The 21,926-nt window shown below is 41.0% G+C and overlaps 1 protein-coding gene and 1 long non-coding RNA gene across 2 annotated transcripts; one reads left to right on the forward strand and one right to left on the reverse strand.

The window, feature by feature from the left end:
- Window positions 1-313: 313 nt before the first annotated feature.
- LOC143830436 (uncharacterized) lies at window positions 314-8,823 on the reverse strand. The gene is made up of 3 exons (XR_013228450.1): window positions 8,021-8,823; window positions 3,258-3,359; window positions 314-3,061 (listed from the first exon to the last, which is right to left on the reverse strand). It is a non-coding gene; the product is annotated as an uncharacterized LOC143830436 (long non-coding RNA).
- A 4-nt stretch (window positions 8,824-8,827) lies between these two features.
- EMC7 (ER membrane protein complex subunit 7) lies at window positions 8,828-19,764 on the forward strand. The gene is made up of 5 exons (XM_077322942.1): window positions 8,828-9,151; window positions 13,059-13,178; window positions 14,378-14,516; window positions 16,691-16,771; window positions 19,332-19,764. The coding sequence occupies exons 1-5, from the start codon at window positions 8,925-8,927 to the stop codon at window positions 19,482-19,484; spliced, it is 720 nt and encodes a 239-aa protein (XP_077179057.1). The 5' UTR covers window positions 8,828-8,924; the 3' UTR covers window positions 19,485-19,764.
- The last annotated feature ends 2,162 nt before the right edge of the window (window positions 19,765-21,926 follow it).

Below are 21,926 nucleotides of genomic sequence, written 5' to 3' on the forward strand. Positions count from 1 at the left end.
TGGACTCTTCCTAGTGGCTGTTAATTCTGATACTGGCCCTAGTAAAGCAGCTTTAATTACTAGTTTTACATATTGTTTTTTTTTCTTTCCCACGTGCTGCTAGTATTCAGATAATGGATGAGTACTAATGGAAGAAGAGTTGGTTCTTATAAGCCACATTTCTCTACCCGAAGGAGTCTCATAGCAGCTTACAGTTGCCTCCCCTTCCCTCTCCCCACAACAGACGCCCTGTGAGGTAGATGAGGCTGAGAGAGCTCTGATATTACTGCTCAGTTATTATGGTATGAGCAAGTAATACAAATGTCTACTAGCCATAGTTTTTTCAACAAGATATTTTTATTTGCTTTTCTTAGCTTAAAAAGCTGCTACAGTATAATGGTTGAAGTACTAACAACTGTGAAGTACAAAATCCTCAGGCAAATCAGTGGCCTTAAGTAATCTATTTGTCTCAGTCTTACTATTTTAAATTCTTTCATATGTTTTGCAGTGGTATTGGCCATTGAAGTCATTTTAAAATACCAAGTGCTGTCTAGTCACTTCCAACGTAAGTTGACTCTATGAATTAATGCCCTCCAAAAGGTCCTATCATTAATATTCTTGCTCGAGTTGTGTCCACTGAGGGCTGTGGCTTCCTAGATTGAGTCAATCTATCTCATGTTGGGTCTTCCTCGTTTCCTGTTTTGTTTTCCATATTAATTGGCATATTATTGTTAAGCTTTTGATTGACTCCTTTTCTGTGGTTTAGAATAGCTCTTTTGATATCCTAACTGCTCCTGGGGATTTTTTTCTCTCAATGGTTCTCAATGCAGCTTTCATTTCACTTTCTAAAATTGCAGGTTTGTCTTCAAAAAACTTCTTGGAAGGATTCTGCCAAGCTAAACATGTTCTAAAGTGGGCCGTGTAAAATATGTTTCTGTTCATATGGACACAGCTAGGGATATGTGCTCAGATATATCTGGTACAGATATATACCTTAAAAATAGTATTTTTCAGGTATACATAGGTCACTGGATCAGGATTAAGGATTTCTGGGAATATCAGTGCCTGGGTTACTTCTATTTCTTGAAATGTACGGGGTACCAGGAAGCAACTCCTGGCTGACTTGAATCTTAACTGGCCTGGGGAAGGCAGCTGTCAGCTGGCATGAGCCAGGCACAAGGCCCAGCAGCTCTTTGTTTTTGGAGCCTGGCCATTTTGCAGTGCTGTTTCTCCTTCCCAGTCTGCACTGCTGCAAGTAGGTGACTAGAGGCACTTTGTTCAGAAGTCTGTGGAACTGGATCCTTTTGTCTATGATTTGCTTGAAAAATAGGGAGGGGTCATTAATACACAGTGCTAGCTCCCCTACAATTTTAATGTCTTTTTGTTGAACAGTAGGCCCTCCATTCCCCTCCTCTCAGAGTCCCTCATGGAGAATAATGAAATCCAAATAATTCCAGAATTCAAAGAAAACCCTCATCTAAAACAGTACCACATGCCCTACCCAATATCCAACTCTAAAATATTGTGATAGCCAGTTTCTAGGTGAAACTTCTTTGAAAGGAAAGGTTTTGCCTTCACTTTCTCTCATCTTCACAAGTTTCTGTGCTGGGTTTCTCAAGTATTCAGTCAAGCCAGTTCAATTTTTTTGGAAACTAGTAAATGTTTTGATAAGTATGGAAGTATTACAATCTTAATAAGGCAAAGAATGTACACACATATTTTCAACAGATTAAAACTTCTCTATAACAGGAAGACTTAGAGGGTCTTCTAATGGCATGAGGGACTGCCACAGGATTCTAGCCCTGCCCTCTACCAGTTCTTGAGATAAGGATGCCTTAATGAACAGTGGTGGGTAGTTGGTGGGGCAGTTCTTAAAACATGAAGGAAGCAGACCTGATGCCTGATGGCATAAGAATATGTGCCATGTTTATTCATCATGAGACTGCACATTAAGTTCACTAGCGGGCTGCAATTTAAATTAGTAGACTGGTGAAGCAGACCACAAAACATTCTGTTCAGAGACACAGAGGTCAGCACAGATTTTATGAGTTTGATTTATAAGAAGCTTGGTGGTCAACAGTGCTGTCAGAAAGAACACATTTGTTCAGGCTTTATTAGAATTTGCATTTCAAAAACTTAATGGACAGAGATTAAAAAGGGCCAAATTGGAAAATACTTCTTGAGCCAAAGACAATAAATTGTGACGTGGCTGCCAAGAACAGTATGCCCTAGGCTATAACATAATGAATACTATCAATAAAAATGCTAAAGGATTTCTTCTGTTGTCAGTGTTAAGAATATGTGCACAAAATAGATTACAGCTTCCTAAGCTATCAGCTGCCACCCTGTTGTCTAAATGAGACATTCAGTACCTTTAAATGCCAACCCAGCAGATGCAGCAGTGGCGTTAGTGGTTTATCTCACTAGCCATGTGAAATGCTTCAGATGGAACTGTTAGAAGAAAGAGCTAGCTGGCAGGGGTGAAGAGAGGGCATGCTTATGTCCTTGCTTGTAGTGCTTAATTTTTCCTTTTCTATTCCCAGGTGCTATTTGGAGACTTGAGAGTTATTTTCTATCCTCAACAATCTGACAGGAGTCACAGTGATAAGAGTCCACGCTCTCTGTCATTAGTCAATGGTTTGTCTTCACTGTGTTCAAAGAGAACAAGCTGTTTCTCGGGATAAATACTGACATGTTATTTCATAATTATATTGATGTCTAATGGATAAATAAAAATTAAAGGTCAGCACTGGGATGTAGGCTTTTGATTGCTATTGTAGCATGTCTTCCCTGTGAGTCAAGTTCCTGGAGAACAGGATTTACCACTGATGCACAGCATACATGGGCATGGCAGGAAGCTGTGCTGCCTAATTTGTTGATGGTTGGATCTGATTTTTAAATCTCATACAAGCAGCAAATAAGGGTCATTGTTGGGACTGTGGGATAGAGCATATTGCTTCTGATGTTCCTGGAGGGGAGGCACAAAAGGAGAATCTCTTGCCACAGCAGATGACTCCGTTCAAGCAAAGTTGGTTGTTCCATTTGGAAGATTGCGGCTGTCACTGCGTCTTGAGACAACATCCTAAGTGAGAGAGAAGCTTGAGAGTCTGGCAGCTGTACCTCTGTAATCCAGCAGGCTTTGGTCTGTTATTCTGTGGTGTATATACAGGATATCACAACAGGCCCCCTGGTGGTTAACCAAAGGTAGGGAGCATATTTTGCACAGGTGACATAACTGCTATGGAAGTTAAAAAGACTGGGATTGATTGTGTACTCACCTTTATTTTTGCGTTATCCAAGTAGTCAATCCACGTACCCTTTTTAATTGGTTCCTGTCCTGTTTATGCTTATGCTGTTGATGCAATTTTCTTTTGTGCTTCCTGAGGGGAAAATGTTTTGCATGAAAACATTAAAAAATATTTTTTTAAGAATGGACAAACCTCAGAAACCAGAAAAATGTTTTTGGCTGGGAGGGTTCTTCCTCTAGTTTACTAAACATTCATTGGTGGGCAGTGCAGAGCAAGGGGCCAGTGGTCCTCCCATTGGTGTATGAAAGACAGGGTAAAGACAAAAGCAGTCGAACATTTCTACATTTTAAAAAATTCAGCCAGGGACCCAATAAAGAGGGGAGTTGAAGCATTGCAAAGGAACTTTCAAATACTGCTGAGAAAATGCAATGAAAATGAGTACTCTCCACCAAAGAAGGCAAGTACAATGTAAAATTAAAAATATATATATATGGGGGGATGTCCACTTGGAAAGTGAGGCCACATGCAAAACCCAAAGGAAAACCAGAGGGGACTTCCTAATTACAGCGGAGGAAACCTGTGTGTAATCCAACCTAGTGCATTGACCACAAATTAAATCAGAAAACTTTCCTGCTATTAGCCTTGACCCGGAAATTACAGCTGGTCCAAAATGCAGTGGCCAGGACCCTCACAACAACACTGTGGAGGTCCCACATCCGGCCCATTCTCCACCAACTGCAGTGGTTGCCAGTTGAATTCCGGATCAGACTAAAGGTTCTGGTAATTACCTTCAAGGCCATATGCGGTCAGGGTCCATTGTACCTGAGGGACCGCCTCCCTGCCTATGCCCCCAAAAGAGCTCTACGCTCCACCACCACCAACCGGCTAATGGTCCCTGGCCCTAAAGAAGTCCGCTTGTCCACGACCAGGGCCAGAGCATTCTCTGTTCTGGCCCCCACCTGGTGGAATGAGTTCCCAGAAGAGATCAGGGCCCTGACGGAGCTTAAACAGTTCCGCAGGGCCTGCAAAAAGGAGGACTTCAGCCAGGCATTTGGTTGAGACCAGACGTAACCAACAGCGACTGAAGGGCCCCTGCTCCCCTCCCTCTCAGAATTCCATCAGAGTGTTCTGGACCTGTTGCACTGTTGCTTTGTTTACACTGTTTATATTGTTACAACTATCAGTAATTAATATTATTGTACGGTTCATATGTTATAGATTGTTTCATGTATTGTTCATGTTCAGTGTAAACCACCCTGAGCCTCCAGGGAGGGCGGTATATAAATATAATAAATAAATAAAATAAAATAAATTGTACATATGCTTATAGTGGGCTTTTTCAACCAGGGTTTTGTGAAACCCTGAGGTTTCTTGATGGCCCTGGAAGGGTTTCCTGAGTGGGTGGGAATTAATTATTTTTGTATATATTTTTAGAATTTGTTAAATATTGAGTGATATGATCATATATAGTCATGTTGACCTGCTCTCCTCTCTCCCCAAATGGACAATGATGGGCCTGAAGGGGCAAGGAAGGGGAGTGGTTCAGGTGGGCATATAAACAGCTATGCTTCCCAACTATATTCTGCATGATCGCACCACTTCGGAGGTTTTTTGAAGTTTAAATGTTTCAGGAGGTTCTCAACAGTAAAAAACTTAAGAAAGGCTTTCAAATGTGCATGTTTACAGGGTTGCTATTTAGTCAATATTGTGTTTCAAACTGTAATTTCCCTTCCACATCTTTATCCAGTTTTGTTAATGTCTAAAATGTAACCTACACTGTAAAAGCCAGGCATCCCTTAACTTAAAGTATTGATATGTTAAGTTTGGCAACTAGGGACTGAATCATATTCAAAGGCTGATAATTTAACTTTAATTGCAGAAGTGCATGTTAGAGTCCCATGGTAGTTTAGAAGATTTAATTAAAAATAGAATGGACATTAGACATATAGACTGCAGCCTATCTGTTTAACATTTCTTAGCATTATTTCTCTTTTTGCACTTTGGTGTAATAGTGAAGAGCATTAAGTTCAACATAAAGACAGCATGTGGCTGTGTAAGTAATATACATTTGAGGTGAAAAGAATGAAGGAAAAGAAGATATTTTATAGCAATTGTTTTTCATTGTATAAGATAACTGATCCGCAGATAATAGGGCTTGGTTAACATGTGAGAAGGAATTATAACATTGTATACAACTAAAGGATAGATCAAACTATACATTCAATTCAGTTAAATGAGTAAAATCACATGTATTACATTTGCCTGCAATGAAATTTACCACTGATCACAGTTGTGCAGCATTGGTTCATATAGTGGAATATTCCAATATGAGACTGAATGCTGAATTAGATGAGCTTTTGTCAAATGCAAAAAAAATTTTTTTTTAATGGTTACTCTGGTACTTGCTGCTGAATTTAAAAATGTCCTACATGTTGACAGCAGTAGGGTCTTATGTGCCTAAATGGGAAATTCTAAGATTTATACTAAGCAAAGTTACACATCTAAGTCCACTGTAACCAGTGGGTTTAGATATAGGTAACTCTTCTTAAGCTCATACTTGAAGGGCTGATAAAGCTGTGCTTTTCTTCCTCCTTTGCCGACCTCATTCTGCTTTTAATCATATTAGCTAAGTAGTTCAACTATTTATCTACTGAATTCAAATGCTACCTTTACAGAGATTCATTCAAAGGTGACTCATAACAATTCCGTAACATTCCCAAAGCAAAATCAATTATCAATATTTCACAGAGAAATATTTGAGTCTGAGGCCTGTAAGATAGGTAGTCATCAAATGGACCCCCAAAAAGGTACCTATTAAATCTGTGGGTTCAGTCAGACACAGACACTTCAGCTTCAAACAGCAAAGCAATTTTATTGAACACGAAGAACTAAACAGCAGTACGCAGAACTGCTAGGCCTTAAATACTTGCTTAAACCACCCCCAATAAATAACTTTGGCTATTAATGTATGCTTGTGATTGGTTCATAATAACCATCAAATCATTGGTTACTTATTATTGGTGAATCATAATGGAGGGCCTAGAATTCAGTGCCTAGGTGTCAAGCTTACATCCTTATAACATTCAAGTACTGTCCACACTCCTCCCACCTAAGTATGAAAGAAACTCTTAATCCACATTGATAGTCCTGGAGGTACCGTGGTGCAAAACGGCCAAGTTCTATTGCTGGGCCAATTGGTAGGATTGGGGAAGTTGCTGTAGGAACTGGCATTTTTCCACTAGAGGTTGTAGCAGTGCCAGAGGAATCATCCTTGGAACAGTTCAGGGCAAACAAAACATCCTGAGAAGTGGTGAGTTTCACTGCTATCAGTTCTAGTGCCAGATCAGGGGCCTAGGCTTATGACGATGAGGCCATGTCTGGCAGGTGCCATCTCACCTGTTCCATGTGCTGCCAGAAGATGTGCCCATCTGGAGACCCAACCTGGTATGAGACAGGACTAGTAGCACTGATGACAACTACAAAAATCTAATCAGGGCCATCACTGCAGTTCCTGACATAGATCAGGTCATCAGGGACAAAGGGTCTCGGGGTCACAGAAGCCTCCTGACTTAGATGCTGATCTAATGTCAGGTTGGGGTACAGTCTGTCCAGGAGAGTTGCCAGCCTCCTGTTCATTAAAAGCTTGACCTGGTAGGCTGTGAAATGTTGGCAAATAAGAAAATCTACCAGCCATTGGTTCCAGTCTCCCTGGACAACTCATGTGAGTGACTATGTAGTCCTCACCATCCTTTCCACTTGTCTGCTTTTGGAGAAATGGAATGGCACTGATGTGGTGTACCTGATTAAATTGGCGACCATGAACGCTTGGAATTCAGCTAAGGTGAATTGTGTCTTGTTATTGGACATAATAGTTTCCTGTAGACCATGGATGGTGAACACCTGCCCCAAGGCTTTTATTATGACCCTTCAAGGCATTGTTGAGAACGGCACGACCTCTCACCATTTTGAGTATGCTGTCATTCTCTGCCGTTCTGCACCATGGTACCTCCAGGACTATCAATGTGGATTAAGAGTTTCTTTCATACTTAAGTGGGAGGGGTGTGGACAGTACTTGAATGTTATAAGGATGAAAGCTTGACACCTGGGCACTGAATTCTAGGCCCTCCATTATGATTCACCAATATTAAGTAACCAATGATTTGATGGTTATTATGAACCAATCACAAGCGTACATTAATAGCCAAAGTTATTTACATTCACATACTTGAGTCCTAATTTTAGACATATGTTCAAAAATCCTGATTGTAAAAGGTCTAGCTCTAATACCAATATCCATTAAGTGTATAATTTAATTGCTGTTTAATTTTTTATTCAACTTCATTTATTTTATTCTGCACTTGCAATTTCTTCCAATTTTCTTATTGTGATCAATTGTTTATACTGTGACATATAAATGCATATATATATATATATATTCATTTTACAGTTTTAACATTTTATTTGTATGATTGTTATGGCTTTGGCTTCAACAATAAATTCAAATCCAATTCAATCTATTAGACCGTATTTGCATATGATACAGTAGATGACATTTCGGGTATTTCAATTAATAAATCCATTCGTTTTAACTATGAAGTTAACATTTTGGAAACAGTGCTGATCAATTTTTAACAGCAGTTTACACAATGTAGTTCTAGTAGAGAATTTCCTTACTACCAAACATGAACTGACTTTCATTTCTTTGGGTTGGAAATTCTCACTCTAAACAAAGATTGCAAATGTGGTGTCTAAGAAACTATTGCAAAGGGAAGCATTTTATATTTATCACTTACAATCCTTACACCCAAGGGACTCAATGTTAGATTTGATCTTCCTTGTTTTCTGTAAGATGTTTTTAAAGAGTGACTCAGCATGTTCATCCACAAAAGAGCAGCCATAGTGTTTGATTAGGTGGTGGATGCACGAGAGATCCCTTTTGAAAACGAGTTGTTCCCGGTCCACATCCTGGCATCTGGATCCTTTAAAATAAAAGGATTTAGGCTTTCTGAAATGGTGTGACAAAACACAAGCGAAACTTTAGCGGCGTCTGCTGAATTTTTCAAACCGGGCACTTATAAGCGCTCCGCTACCGCATGCGCAGCTGGTTCTCATAACTTGCAACGGGGCTGTGCAGTTGCCAAGCAACCAGCCTAACTTCCGGTCTCTTGCCAGGCTCGTTGTTTGCATCTGGTAAAGCGAGTTCAAAGTCAAGAAAACCCAACGCGGCACTACCGCAGACAAGGGGAATGTTGCTCTTATACAGTTTAGTTTAATATTCCTGAAGCTGAGAGGCAAAGAAAGCCCTCAGTGCGTCTAACCATCTACTGAAATTTCTGCGCGCGGTAGGGCATTTAAAAGCCTAGGAGCAGCAGTATCAAAAGATGATAATGGTTTGCTGGAGCCTGTATTTGAAATGAAGGGGTCCTCCTTTATTTGTGGCGAATTTTTTAAAAATATTACTAAGCATATCTTCACTTAAAGAAGAGTTTAAGGAAATGCAAACGACAACCGGAAGTGAAGGTAGAGGGCCGTGAAGACTGAAACCCTCGTTTCCTCATTCGTCATAGCCCTGCGCGCTTCGCTTTGGCGCACGAGTTCGTGCGTTTTGCGCGTGCGCCGTGGGGAGAGAGGGTCCTTCCGTCCTGTGTCTCCCTGCTCCCCGGCGTTCCCCTCTCGGCGCCTCTCAGAGCGGTTATCATGGCTGCTGGGCCTGGCCGCCTCCCTCTGGCGCCGCTCCTCTTGCTGGCGTCCGTGCTCCTTCCCAGCTGTCGGGCGTCGGAGGCTCTGGGGTCCGGGGAGGCTCTGGGGTCCGGGGAGCGGTTTAAGATAGAGGGTCGCGCCGTGGTGCCAGGAGTGAAGCCCCAAGACTGGATCGCGGGGGCTCGCGTGCTTGTGGACGGGGAGGAGCACGTCGGTTTCCTCAAGTGAGTGAGTAGCCGGGGCCGGCCTTCCCATTCCGGCTCGTCTCCGGAAGGAAATCGCGTCTCTTGAATCCGGCGCACGCAGGGGTCTCCCAGCTGCTGCCGCATCCGGCGACCCTGTCGAAAAGCGCTGGATTGGCACACGGATTCCTGGTTGGGGGGCAGGAAGGGGCCCGTCTGACCTGGGAAGGTGCGCCTCTGGGATCAGGGAGGGCCTCGCTTGGAGGTGGACCATCTTCTCTGCCCTCCGTATCTATGTCCAGAGTGTTGAGACTAGTCTATGTGAAACCCTCAGGGAGTACCACGGAACGTGTTTAATGCCACACTCGGCGTTTTTAGAGCTGAGAAGGTGTGTTGTTGTTGTTGTTGTTTGCTGCTTGTACTGATTTCAGACATCTTGCCTAGAAGCAGGCTGAAGCAACGAAACAAAACTGGCGACAAGTGGTGCCTTGGAAACTGAGTTCCGACTCTGAAAAGCTTGTGCTGGAACAAATGTTAGTCCCAAAGGGGCTACTGCACATCTAGTTTGTTTCTCAGCTCTGTAAGGGATGGACAAAACACATCCCTTTATGATTGTGCTTGTTTTCTATTTGGGCACTGATGTTTTTTCAGATACATGCTTGGATACCTCTGTTTTCTATGAACACTAGGAGTCTGATGCAGTATTCCAAGTGTGAGTGCTGTCCATTAACATGTTTGGATGTACATCATTCTTAACCCCCTAAATACTTTGTGTGTGTTCTAACACCTCCCTGCCCCCATAAAGAAGGTGTAGATAAGAACAACTGAAACAATCAAGCAGCTGGATCACTTTCAAAAGTTTGAGACTCCCCCCTCCCCGTTTTTTAAAAGATGAACAACAGGGAACATATATTTTCTAATATAATGCATGATGTAGAGCAGCTTTCTCAGCTTTTTTACCATTGAGAAACCCTTGAAACATTCTTCAGGCTTCAAGAAAATCCCGGTGCAATCGTGCAAAATATTTCCTTTATTATTTGATTTGTATTCTGCCCCTCACAGAGTCTCAGGTAGCTAACAAAATAAGGATTTACAGTAAACCTAAAATAGAATAAAATAGGTACAATGTAGAATAGGGTAAAATATCCATGCAGCTCCTCCATAAAAACAACATTCGATCCCACTCCATTGGTCCCAGCATAGATGAATTGGGAAACTCGGGGGGGAAAGATTAAAAATTCTTATCCTGGAAATGGAGGGGACAATGCACATTATTACATCTGTACATATGAGTAAACTTAGACATTGTGTGTGCATGTAAGGGAAGGCCTGGTAATTGCTGCTGTATGCAGTAGGTGCGTACTGGTCTCAACCAAGGGCTTGGTGGAAGAGCTGCATTTTACAGGCCCTGCAGAAATGCTGGAGTTTAAACGGGGCCCTGATTTCACTTGGGAGCTCATTCTCACCTCCTCCAGGTCCATCATTGGCCATTTTGGGAGGAGTAGGTGGGTTAACATGACCATATATGGCTATATCACCTGATGCATGTTTTAACACATTTTAAAATATAAAAAATTAAATAATTCCCACCCATTCAGGAAAATCTTCCACGACCATCAAGAAACCCCAGGGTTTCACAAAACCCTGGTTGAGTAAACTTGATATAGAGAAACAGAGTAAGAAAAACCTTTATCTCCAACAATACTAGAATTTGGGGGCACCCAATAATGTGGACAGACAGTAGATTTATGACAGAATAGTGTGAGTACTTCAGATTATTTCTGGTTTGTGTTGAAACAGCCTGTATTATTGGGTGATACTTTAGGTGTCTTTTAAAAAAGCATTTAACAAATTCATAGAAGACAGATTAGTGACTATTAACCAAGGTAGCTGAAAGTTTAGAGATACTGTGTCTCTAAATGCCATTGATGGAGCAGGTTCAGAGAGAAGTTTTGGCTGAAATGCCCCTGCTGTGGGCCTGTAGTCTGTTAAGACACTTAAAGAAACTTGGTGCTGAATTATATGAACCAGTGCTCTGTTCTTATGAAAGTAATTCAGAATCAAACAGAAACAGGAGAGTGGTTCAGGGTGATTTTCTGCCTTAACCACAACCAACACCTTCCATGGAGGCCCCGAGCCTCCCTCCTATGAACCTCAACGTCCATGAGCTTCAGTGTCTTGAACCGACCAACCACAGGTCCATTGTATGTTACGGTTATGAATTTACTGTTCTCACTGTTTATTATTGTTCCATTGTTATCTATGGTGGTATATAAATGTAATAAAATCAATCAATCAATCAATAAAAATGAAATCTGCTGGATTACAGCAAGTATCCTGAAGCAATATATCATTCCTGGGTACATGTAATTCTTTTCCCTAACCAACAGGGCCATTAGTATTTGAGTGTTTCCAGAATTTATTTGTATGAGTTAGGGAGAACTACTGTGTAATGTCTGCTTGATTATTAATAATAATCAGTGTACATCTCCTTCTTGTATTGCCCTAGTTAGTGACCAAATATCAGTATTCACTTTATAGAGGAGGAGTATCCCTTTGAAGTACATGTTAGATTGATGGTGAAGTCTTAGGCTGCTTTCTTCCTTTTCTGTTTTACACTCACACATCTTTTAGATTCAGCTGAAGTGGCAGAACAAAGCTTTAGTCTAGTGGCATCTTTAAGACCAATGAAGATTTGAGACTAGCAGTTTTGTTCTTTACAGACTTCTCCTCATTCATTAGGCCTTCTAATAAACAAGGATTTTGTTGTAAAAGAGCCAGGCAGCTTGACTATTCATCCTCTTGAAAAGATTTTATTCTTGTTTATGCATAGACTGTAAAATTTCCTATAGCCTTTACACTGTAACTTGAAGTAAGCCTAATGTGTAGTAGGACACAGCTGGAAATGGCAGTCTGAATATATTAAGACATTGGTTATCCTTGGCTGTATAAATGACGGTGAGAAATTATGTAAAATATCTGCACAACCTACAGAGATCTATTTGAGTAATCCTGGTTCTGCATTTCTATTGCCTTCTGACATTAGATGGGTTTTCTTTATAGAGTAGTCACTTGTATTTTCTGACCATGTGTTGTCGTCTTCTTCTATTACCAGGCTGATGGTAAAGATCTGAGAGCCAGCTATCTGTGTAACATTTCCAAAATTGTTCTTCTGAGCACAACTTGGATTCTTCTTGTGCTCACTCAAGGTTTCATCCCTTCAGAAGCTATTGTGCGTTACCAGTTTCAGTGTAACTGTAGTGAGCATTAGGCCCAGTCACAAAATAGATGCTATTGGGCGGAGGGGGAAATCATAGAAATCTAAGTGATCCTTTGCTAGAAACAGCTATTTCTGAATGAGTGCTCCAGATCCATCAATTGATGTGTCTTAGGTTTTATGAATGAAGCACCTCCTGCTCCACTGCGGTGGAAGAAAGATGTGCTTTACTTTGAACAAGAAATGGACATTGGGAAATATGTTAGTTGGCATTATGATGCCCATGGGTGTCACATCTGGGGCCAGTGGCATATAGGATTGTTTTAAGCACCGAGTCATGTCTGACCCTTGGGGTGATACCCTCCAGCGTTTTCATGGCAGACTCAATACGGGGTGGTTTGCCAGTGCTTTCCCCAGTTATTACTGTTTACCCCCCAGCAAGCTGGATACTCATTTTACCGAGCTCGGAAGGATGGAAGGCTGAGTCAACCTTGAGCCGGCTGCTGGGATTGAACTCCCAGTCTCATGGGCAAAGCTTTCAGACGGCTGCCTTACCACTCTGCGCCACAAGAGGCTCTTATAGGGTTGTTTTATGAATGGGTAAATAAGAATTGTGATTCCAGACTTGACAAATGCATACTAATATGGGTTGTCTAAAATATCCATAGCATAATTAAATTACTCTTTCTCTTCTGTGGTGGAGATAATATATGTTAATCTTTATTTTACCAGGACAGATGGAAGCTTTGTGGTTCATGATATCCCTTCTGGATCATACGTAGTTGAAGTTGTATCCCCAGCTTATAAATTTGAACCAGTACGAGTGGACATCACATCAAAAGGCAAAATGAGGTGTGACACTTAACTTAATCTGTTGAAATAAACTGTTTTTCTATGTAGGGTGAAAGTGGGGGGGGGATAGCTAATCATTCTGTGTCAGTAGGTTCTCTGCAGTTCCTTTTTTCACACTTCTCTGTTCCATACTTAGACCCATTATGCACGGGGGAAATAACGCACATTCGGGGTGGAATGGCGGTGACTAAAATCACCGATAACGCACGGAGCCGGCTGCATCCGGCCGCAGCTTTGGTGCATGCCGCCGAAAAAGCCGCATTAGTGAAACGCGGAAGAAAGCGCAGCTTCCAGGTGACCGGGGCGCAACCAGAAGTGGCACCCGGATCGCCGCGTGCATAATCGGTTACTCTGGGTTTTGCCACCGTCGTGCCCCGTCCTGTGCATAACCGGTGTGCTTCGCGTCTTCCCCCTCCGCGTTTTCCATGTCACCCGAAATCGCAGGTTCGGTGGCCGTGCATAATGGGTCTTACTGATTACCTGAAACATTGGAATGGACCATATTCTGTCACTGTATCCAACTAACTTATATTATAAAAAAGCAATTTTGCTTTGCCAGCAAATATCTATTATATATTATTGGCTCCACTAATGATTTTTCTGTTCTGAAAGTATTTGCATTTCAAATGTAAAATTTAAACTTCATTATAGTTCAGATATCCTGCTAAAAATAATAGAAATAGTTTTTGCAAATAAAAAGAGTTGGGATGTAGGACATTAAATGTTCTTAGGTAATATAACTGATAACAAAACGACTGTCAATTGTGAAACTTAACATAAAGTTATTTTAAGAAAAAAAATGAAATTTGGGATTATGTTACTTGGGTAAAGAACAAAGCTATGTTAATATTTATTTTGTCACAAATTCACAGATGAAATGAAAAGAGTAGATTGATTTTTATCCTCCTGGGGGGCAGGAGTTTCATGTAAATGCCTACTGACTTGGGTAAATTTCTTTGTTAGCAGAATTATGTAAGTCATGTAGGATTCCCATTGAGGAGAAAAGTGAGGTATGAATTGAGTAAATATAAATAGTCCTGCACATATTTAAGGTGCTCAAATCCTTTTGAAATCAAATTTGAGTGGTTAGCTGAAGTACAAAATGCCATCATTAGAGGGAATATGAAGCCAGTGTAACTTGTTGCAGTTGTTTGCTGATGAAATTGTGTAGAAAAAAAACATTTTAAAATCTTCTGCAGAGCAAGATATGTGAATTACATCAAAACGTCAGAAGTTGTCAGGCTGCCATACCCACTCCAAATGAAATCTTCTGGACCCCCTTCTTACTTTATAAAGAGAGAGTCTTGGGGATGGACTGACTTCTTAATGAATCCCATGGTATGTATGGATGCATGCACTCAGGCACTTATTTGTCACTAATTAGCTGTTCAGTCTCAGCATTTCAAAAGTTGTGTTGTAGGAGTTTAAGAAAATTAAACAGACACATACTAATTACGTCCTTTCAAGTGGAAGTAATGCAGTAGAGCTGATATCATTAAATAAGACTTGTTTTCAGGCAGGTATTATCTCTGGGATGTACAAGAGGCATCTCTAGAGAGAGGGGGGTTACATCATCAACATGAATTTATTATCATACAAGCAACTAGAAGTCAAAATAATTATGAAGCAACGCAGCCTTTAAAAGGCATCCTTTTTGCCAGTTGTAGTTTCTCATATTTTTATAGAAAGAGCAGACATCACATTAGTACTGAACGCAAATTTTCAAATATGAATCACAAATATGTATTAAAGTCATAAATATGTGTACCAAAATTCGTAGCATGCCCCATCCATATATTTGGCATGGGAAAGGAGAGAGACTTGGAATGACATAATGGAGATGGTTAGGTATATATGTGTGTATTTGAATGTAAAACCTAAGGTTGTTCCTTCAGGACAAGTTTGGGGAGGGATTTGTTGTCAGACAACCACAGCTTATCAAAATCATAGCTCTCATGCATGTGGCAGAAGAACCAGGTCATTTGACTTTAAGCTAGCCTGGAAACAGATGCATCAGTTGTGAAGTTCATCCTAAAAAAAGATGCTATTGTGTTGGTGCACTTACTTGATCTAAGTATAGAGCTCATTGGTACTACCTTTGTTCAGTCATGAAGAACTTGGCTGGGTCCTTTTACTGACAGGAATAACAAAGCTGTTCTTTAAGAAGAGTATGCTGTTGATTGCCCTTGGTCATATATAGATATAACTGAGGTATGCTGCACAGTGGCCAGATGTTTTTTGCTGTAGAAAATCTGCAGCTGACTAGCCAGTTGAAACTTGCAAAAGGTACTCCTGGCTACAACTGCCACCTGCTTATCCAGCAGGAAGCCTTATGGACCTGTCCTTCAAGGAGAGTGGAACACTGTCCAGAATTAGTGGTGCCTTAAGTCCCAGGTCAGACCTTCCATTCAGGAGTAGCACTTTCATCTTGTTGGAATAAATCTTCAGGATAGGAGCCTGTATTCACTTAGTGATCACTCAGAAGAATGAATGCTGTCAGACAGTAGATGAAACTGAACAAATTTGAAGTAGTGATGTACCTTACCCCTTGGTTAGCTTAAATATTCCCATCAGTAAAGCCACGGATATTCAAAACAGTTGAATGCTCCTAGATTCACTTATGTACTTTGAATATTACTGGTCTTTGCCTCCAAGGCTTATATAGTTGTATTTGCTGTCAAACCATGTAACGCTTGCTGGTAAGTTACAGTTCTGCAAATTAGTTGTTGCACAGTGTCACAGTTGATTTAGTTACTGCCAGCTATTCTGCTGGCACAAGAGGGCAATCTCACCCCATTACCCCATGCTGCATTCCCATTTCACATGGGTATCACCTTCCACCTCCTTGCACCAGAAGGAAAGCTGGCCAGGATTCAGTCTATTTTGTATTGTCCATTTCTTCATTTTCCAGTGTAAGGCTGCCTCTCAGACCAGTTTGTAGAAGCTTAAAATACAATATAAAACAAATGTTCTCAGATATGATAGAAGGATGCCTGACTGCCTCCTCTTCTTACACCAGTAACTTGTATGTGAGCTGCCCTTAGAATGAACAGCAATAGCTCTAAACCTTTAAGACAGTGGTCCCCAACCTTTCTGAGGCTGGGGACTGGCAGGGCATTGGGCCGCGCCCATGCGGACCACGCTCGCACGCTGCGCCCGCGCGGACCATGCCCGCGCATCGGGCCACGCCCACGCGATGCTCGTCCCGGCCCTGATTCCCTCTCCCCACCCTCCCGCAGTAAGAAGCTTCCCGGGCCGCAAGCTTGCGGCCTGGGAAGTTTTTTACTGCGGGGGGGGGGCGGGGAGAGGGAGCTGCGGCCCGGCGCCATGGCCTTCACGGCCCGGCACTGGGCCGCAGCCCGCAGGTTGGGGACCACTGCTTTAAGAATTCATAGTCAGTGCATTGAAATGCTTCATCCCTGCTTGTCATTTTAAATCTTGGCCCACCTCCACCCCTGCCCAAATAAAGATATGTCTTAAATTATTGTTCTATGAATATCTACCTGTTTAAGGTTATGATGATGATCCTTCCATTGCTGATCTTCGTATTGCTGCCAAAAGTTGTCAACACAAGTGATCCTGAAATGCGACGGGTGAGTAAGGTTTGTGTAGCTGATAGTGAAGATATTGCCTCTGAACAACAGTATTAGAACAAGTAACCAAAGCAATCTGTAATGCAGGCCAGGAAGGGTCTGCTAAACCATGACGAGTTAGTGGTTGTTGCAGTAGATACAATTGTGAGTCAGAAAGACGTGCTTAGTGAGTCATAGCAGTACCAGATTTTGAAGAGATGCTGAATGGAACAGATTTATTGGGAGTGTATTTTTGTATAACTTATTCAGAAAATGGTACTTCATATTTAGCTGTAGAGATGGTTGAAGAATGTTTTGCTGAAAGAACAGAAAAGGCCAGCATGAAAGGGATGCAGGAAATGATAAATATATTAAGGGCAGGAGGACGCAGACAAAGTATGATAGGACAGAATTAATGTGCTCAAGATTGAGTGCATCAGGATAGTCTCCTTCCTTTCAGCAAGACCTTCAGCACCTTTCTGTTCTTGCTTATTAAAGGGATTGTGATCTGTGAGTTTTACAATTCCATCTATGCAGAAATCATACAGGAGCATACCCATTAGCCCCTTTGTCCTGTTATTGAAAAGATTATTGGGATTTGTTCTTGGAAGGCCTTCATGAATTTGGGTTTCCATCCGGACGGTGGAAACACAGAAGCAAAGATCATGGACTCTGCTTCTGCCAAATTTTCTTGGATGACTTCCAAGAGGATCCAGTCTTCTTTGCTAATTGAGAAAAGTAGCAGCCTAAGAATTCTGTGCTGAAAGCAAGAACTGCCTGACATGGGAGGTTGGGTGACAAATGTTCACCCAGAGGAGCCACTAAGTAGAGAGCTTGTCTTTGTGTTGAGTGGTGCTTTGATCGTCAATGAAAGTCTTTGTCTGTGCATAAAAAATGTGTTACTAATTAGTGTTTTATGAACATCTTGTATCATATAAAAAAAGTCTACTGATTTTTCCTGATGTGTTCTATGAATATCAGTTGAGATGGAAGATAAGGGTTGTCCAGCCTTTCTGGGTTTTTTTTATCCTCTTCATCTCAATAAAATATCCTCGCCACATTCTGCTATAACAGATCCATTGTAACATAAAATTAAATTATGATACTTACTATATTATCCTAACTTATTGTCCTTTCACCATGCATTATGCTGAATAGCGGAGGGCTAGAACAAAATGGAGATTCAAGGTGTTTACTAACTCTTCTCTATTTAGCAGTGTTACTGTCTGTCTTTGGCTGCTGCTTTTGGGGGTTCAGTTGGTATTGATTTCTCTTTCCTCTGAATAGCCATTGTCTTTAGTAGTTGCCTACAACTGTCCAGGTTATTTTCAAGTTACACCTATTACAGTGTAAATCCTGAGAAGTTTAAAGCTGCTTGTGTTTATCTAAATCTAAATGCTTAATAAATGGTAAAAAGTTATAGTTTTCCTAGGAAACACTGACCTGATCATGTGGTCGCTCATGAGGTCATGTGAAATATTTTAGGTAGCCATGAGAAAGTTCCAAGTTGGAAGAGACTTGGTCTCTGTGGAGGAACTTGGCTAACTGAAGTAACAGTTTCTGTTAATAACTTTTTCTAAACTTTCCAAATGAAAAGGTTTGTCAAGATTGTGGTAGAAAATATAATCAGAAGTTCAGATCGCTCACATAAAGCTTCGACTACTTTAAGACAGTTAGGTGCCAGGTGTTATTTAAATACAAGAAAATAGTTGAAAGGTATTTATTTTGTAAAAATGTATACCCCCCGCAGGGCTTTACGCTCAGCGGGGGAGAATCTCCTGATCGTTCCTGGCCCTAGAGAAGCGTGCCTGGCCTCGACCAGGGCCAGGGCCTTTTCGGTCCTGGCCCCTACCTGGTGGAATGAGCTCCTGGGTGAGCTGCAGGCCCTGCAGGATTTACCAGCTTTCCGCAGGGCCTGCAAGACGGAGCTCTTCCGCCAGATTTTTGGTTGAGGCCAGGGTCAGCGAATGAGTGCCAGCATTTCCCCCCCCCCCTGGACCTAGTAAGTTACATCTCCTCCCCACCCTCCCTGCCACTCTGATAGCAGGGGGTAGGAATAATGAGAGCTTCCGCCATGTTGGGATTGTTTTTAAAGTCTTTTTAAAGAGCCTACGGGGAGTGGTGGGAAATAAATCTAACAAACAAACAACAAATATTCTTGAAAAATATGCTAAACTGCCATTTTTATAGTAGAAGTTCAGAAACTTCTGTTGAATTTTTAAATAGAAGATGAGCAGCTTTGGTATTTGAAATTGGAAGGCACTTGAACAGTCAGTAGGCTGTTAGATGTGTAAAGCTTCAAGTAGCATGCATTTGCATTGTACAGCTACTCTAGACATGGTTATCTTGCTTACTGCTTTTAGATCATTCTTTTCATCTTTATATCACTGAATTCGTATTTTTAAGTTGTAGTTTGGGCTGTGGCTATCTAAAGGACTCTGTAGTGGGAGTATATGATAGAGAGCAGCTGCAAAATGGCATCCACTGAAAGAACAATGAAACTATTGGATGTGCCTTTATATATGATTTGGAAATGATGCCCTGCAATTTCACTTACATCTTCCTTTTTGTGTATGTTTAGGAAATGGAGCAATCGATGAATATGCTGAATTCTAACCATGAGCTGCCTGATGTGTCAGAGTTTATGACAAGACTTTTCTCTTCAAAATCTTCTAGCAAGTCTAGTGGTAGTAGCAGTAAAGCAGGGAAAAGTGGGGCAGGAAAAAGGAGGTAGTTGCTTCTTTGCCTCCACTCAGAACCACAATTTGCACAGCTCTCTTATGTGGTACCATCTGTACATTCTGTGGAAGAACAAAAAGCCACTACTGTAACCTTAATCCAATGTCAAATTGGACATAATACAACTATTGTGTGTGGTGTAGCTTTTTAACCTATTTATGTATCTTGTTCTTTAAATATGGGAGGGTGAAGCTACAGTTCTGTATCACTATATGGTCAGTGCTAATAATGAATGAACTTCTTTATAGAGAATGACATTAAAAAATTTAAATTATGATGTGCAATATATTAATGGTTCTTAAAGCATCACTGTAAAATATTTGGTATCAAGACACAGACAATATTCTTTGTTTTAAAATAAGCTTAATGGTATATGGTTTTTCTTCTATATAGTGTCTAAATATACAACTTTATTTTAAATGTACATGACTTGGGCTGAGAAAAGAGGCACTTTGTCAGCAGTTTGGATGTATTACAGACAGCAGTATGTGTGTAGATTGTTATGCCTGTACTGGGACAATTTATGGAGAGCAATTTATGTGGGACTACTTTAGCAAAGGCATATCTTCTTGGTGAAGTTGCTTCATTCATCCTGAATGCTGTCTGTTTAAGGAACAACAACACTTGTTTCATAAATACAATTTTTTTCTGATAATTCTTTTACTGCAAGAAATGTTTTAGCTGTTAGCAGGTACTACTGACTTAGAGCTCTTACTAGTGCAAAACTAGTCACTATCCTATGTATACCCAACAGAAACTTGGTTTCATAATGATTTTATCAATAAGAAGAACACTCCCAAACCCCAAAGACACCCTGCAATTACTTCACAAATCAGGCCTTTATCAAGCATGCACAAATTGATAGACAGCAGTATCATGAATAGGGACCTGATTTGTTTAGCTTATTCCCTCACTTCTCAGACAATCAGAAGCTGAGGAGACTGATAGCCAGAAACAAGAGCATGTAGATCTTGGAAACAAATGCCAGCTCTTGCTCAGTCAATGAGGTTCAATTCCATCTTTGACTAATTCAGCCTGTAATGTCAATACAATGTATAACAAGTAGTGAGGAAGCCACCCATTTGTAGACAAAAGATGGGGGCGGGTGTACAGGCATTGCAATGGTGACTGTAAGAGTAAAGTTGACAGCTAGCTGCTGCCCTGGTAGGGGCTTACTATGAGTCACAGAACTGTGTCTAATAAGGAATGACTTTCACATTTGTTGGCTACATCAGTGGTTTATTTTCAGAACTCTTAATTCTGCAAATGTTCATACCCAATGCTGTCTCTCACTTTGTCCAATTTGATTGCCATCTCTGTTTGACCCGCAAGTAATGCTAAAATGTGCCTATCTAAAAGTATTTTGTAATGTCATCAATGAACATAAATCAGAAAAATGTGTTTCCCATAACAGGAAGGTTGTGACTGTCCATTCTGAAATGTGTATAATCTCTCCTGCTAGACACCTAGGCTCTGCCTAGTAAATCTGAGGTTGTAGCCTAACTAGTAGTGCCACCTTTGGTGCCAATTGAAAAAGCGGGATAGGAGGGCCAGGCATGTCTCAGTCAAATTGGGAAGGGATATTAAGGCTGCTTTGCTTTCATTGTGGGAGAAAGATAGCATGAAATGTTGGTGTAATGCTGTCACTCTAGCTGAATGGTTGCTATTGTTTCTTTTGAGGGGTCGAGTACTTTAGAACTGATCTTGATTAGTGTCTTTGACATTTGTATTACACTTGGAAAGGCCATTCAGAAGATCATGATGGATGGAGATGATGTGGCAGGTCAAAACTGTGTAACAAAAGCCATTGAATTGTGCCTGGAAGTCAATGTGAACTTTTGAGCACTGTGCTGATGTTCTGCCAATAGCTGCTGTGTTAGTAGAGATCTCATTCTTCTCTTGATTTCCAGTTATGGAAAAAAGCCTGTGATATAATTTCAGTTTCATCTGAAATAAATTTCTCTCTGCAAGTTTACTCCTCATCTCCAGAGACTGCCATATGCTGTATGAAGCTGATGGACCATGATGTAATAAAGACAAAGCCAGAACATTTCTGCCCTTTCATTTCAAAGTGAAGACATAAGGGCAGTCTCATCAAGATTGCAATCATATTTCCTCTGGGACACATGTTTTGTCAGATCTCTGGTACAAATTGCCCTGGAGTTCTGTTAATGATCACTTCTCTTACAAATCCCAGAAATTGAAACTGCTTTATTTCTTTTTGGTATGCAAATCTAAATCATTCCCAGGATCACATGTAGAACTTCATAGCATGCTAAGGCTGGAAGTCTGTGGCAACAGGCATGCCACTGACATGGACAATGACTTGATCCTAAATTTGAGCCTATCTGGCCAGGCAAATCCCATAGCCTGGTCCCCAAACAGTCTAAATCTTCTTTTCAGTGCCTACAGCAGTTGGATTTAACGGATTAACAAT

The sequence above is a fragment of the Paroedura picta genome, chromosome 2 (genome assembly GCF_049243985.1).
Source record: "Paroedura picta isolate Pp20150507F chromosome 2, Ppicta_v3.0, whole genome shotgun sequence".
Taxonomy (NCBI): domain Eukaryota; kingdom Metazoa; phylum Chordata; class Lepidosauria; order Squamata; family Gekkonidae; genus Paroedura; species Paroedura picta.

What these genes read in the sequence shown, in the direction of transcription:
- EMC7 (XM_077322942.1), top strand. Translation starts at nt 8,925, where the DNA reads ATGGCTGCTGGGCCTGGCCGCCTCCCTCTGGCGCCGCTCCTCTTGCTG. An exon ending in GAGCACGTCGGTTTCCTCAA is followed by an intron (nt 9,152 to 13,058) that starts GTGAGTGAGTAG and finishes TTATTTTACCAG; the next exon opens with GACAGATGGAAGCTTTGTGG. An exon ending in ACTTCTTAATGAATCCCATG is followed by an intron (nt 14,517 to 16,690) that starts GTATGTATGGAT and finishes TACCTGTTTAAG; the next exon opens with GTTATGATGATGATCCTTCC.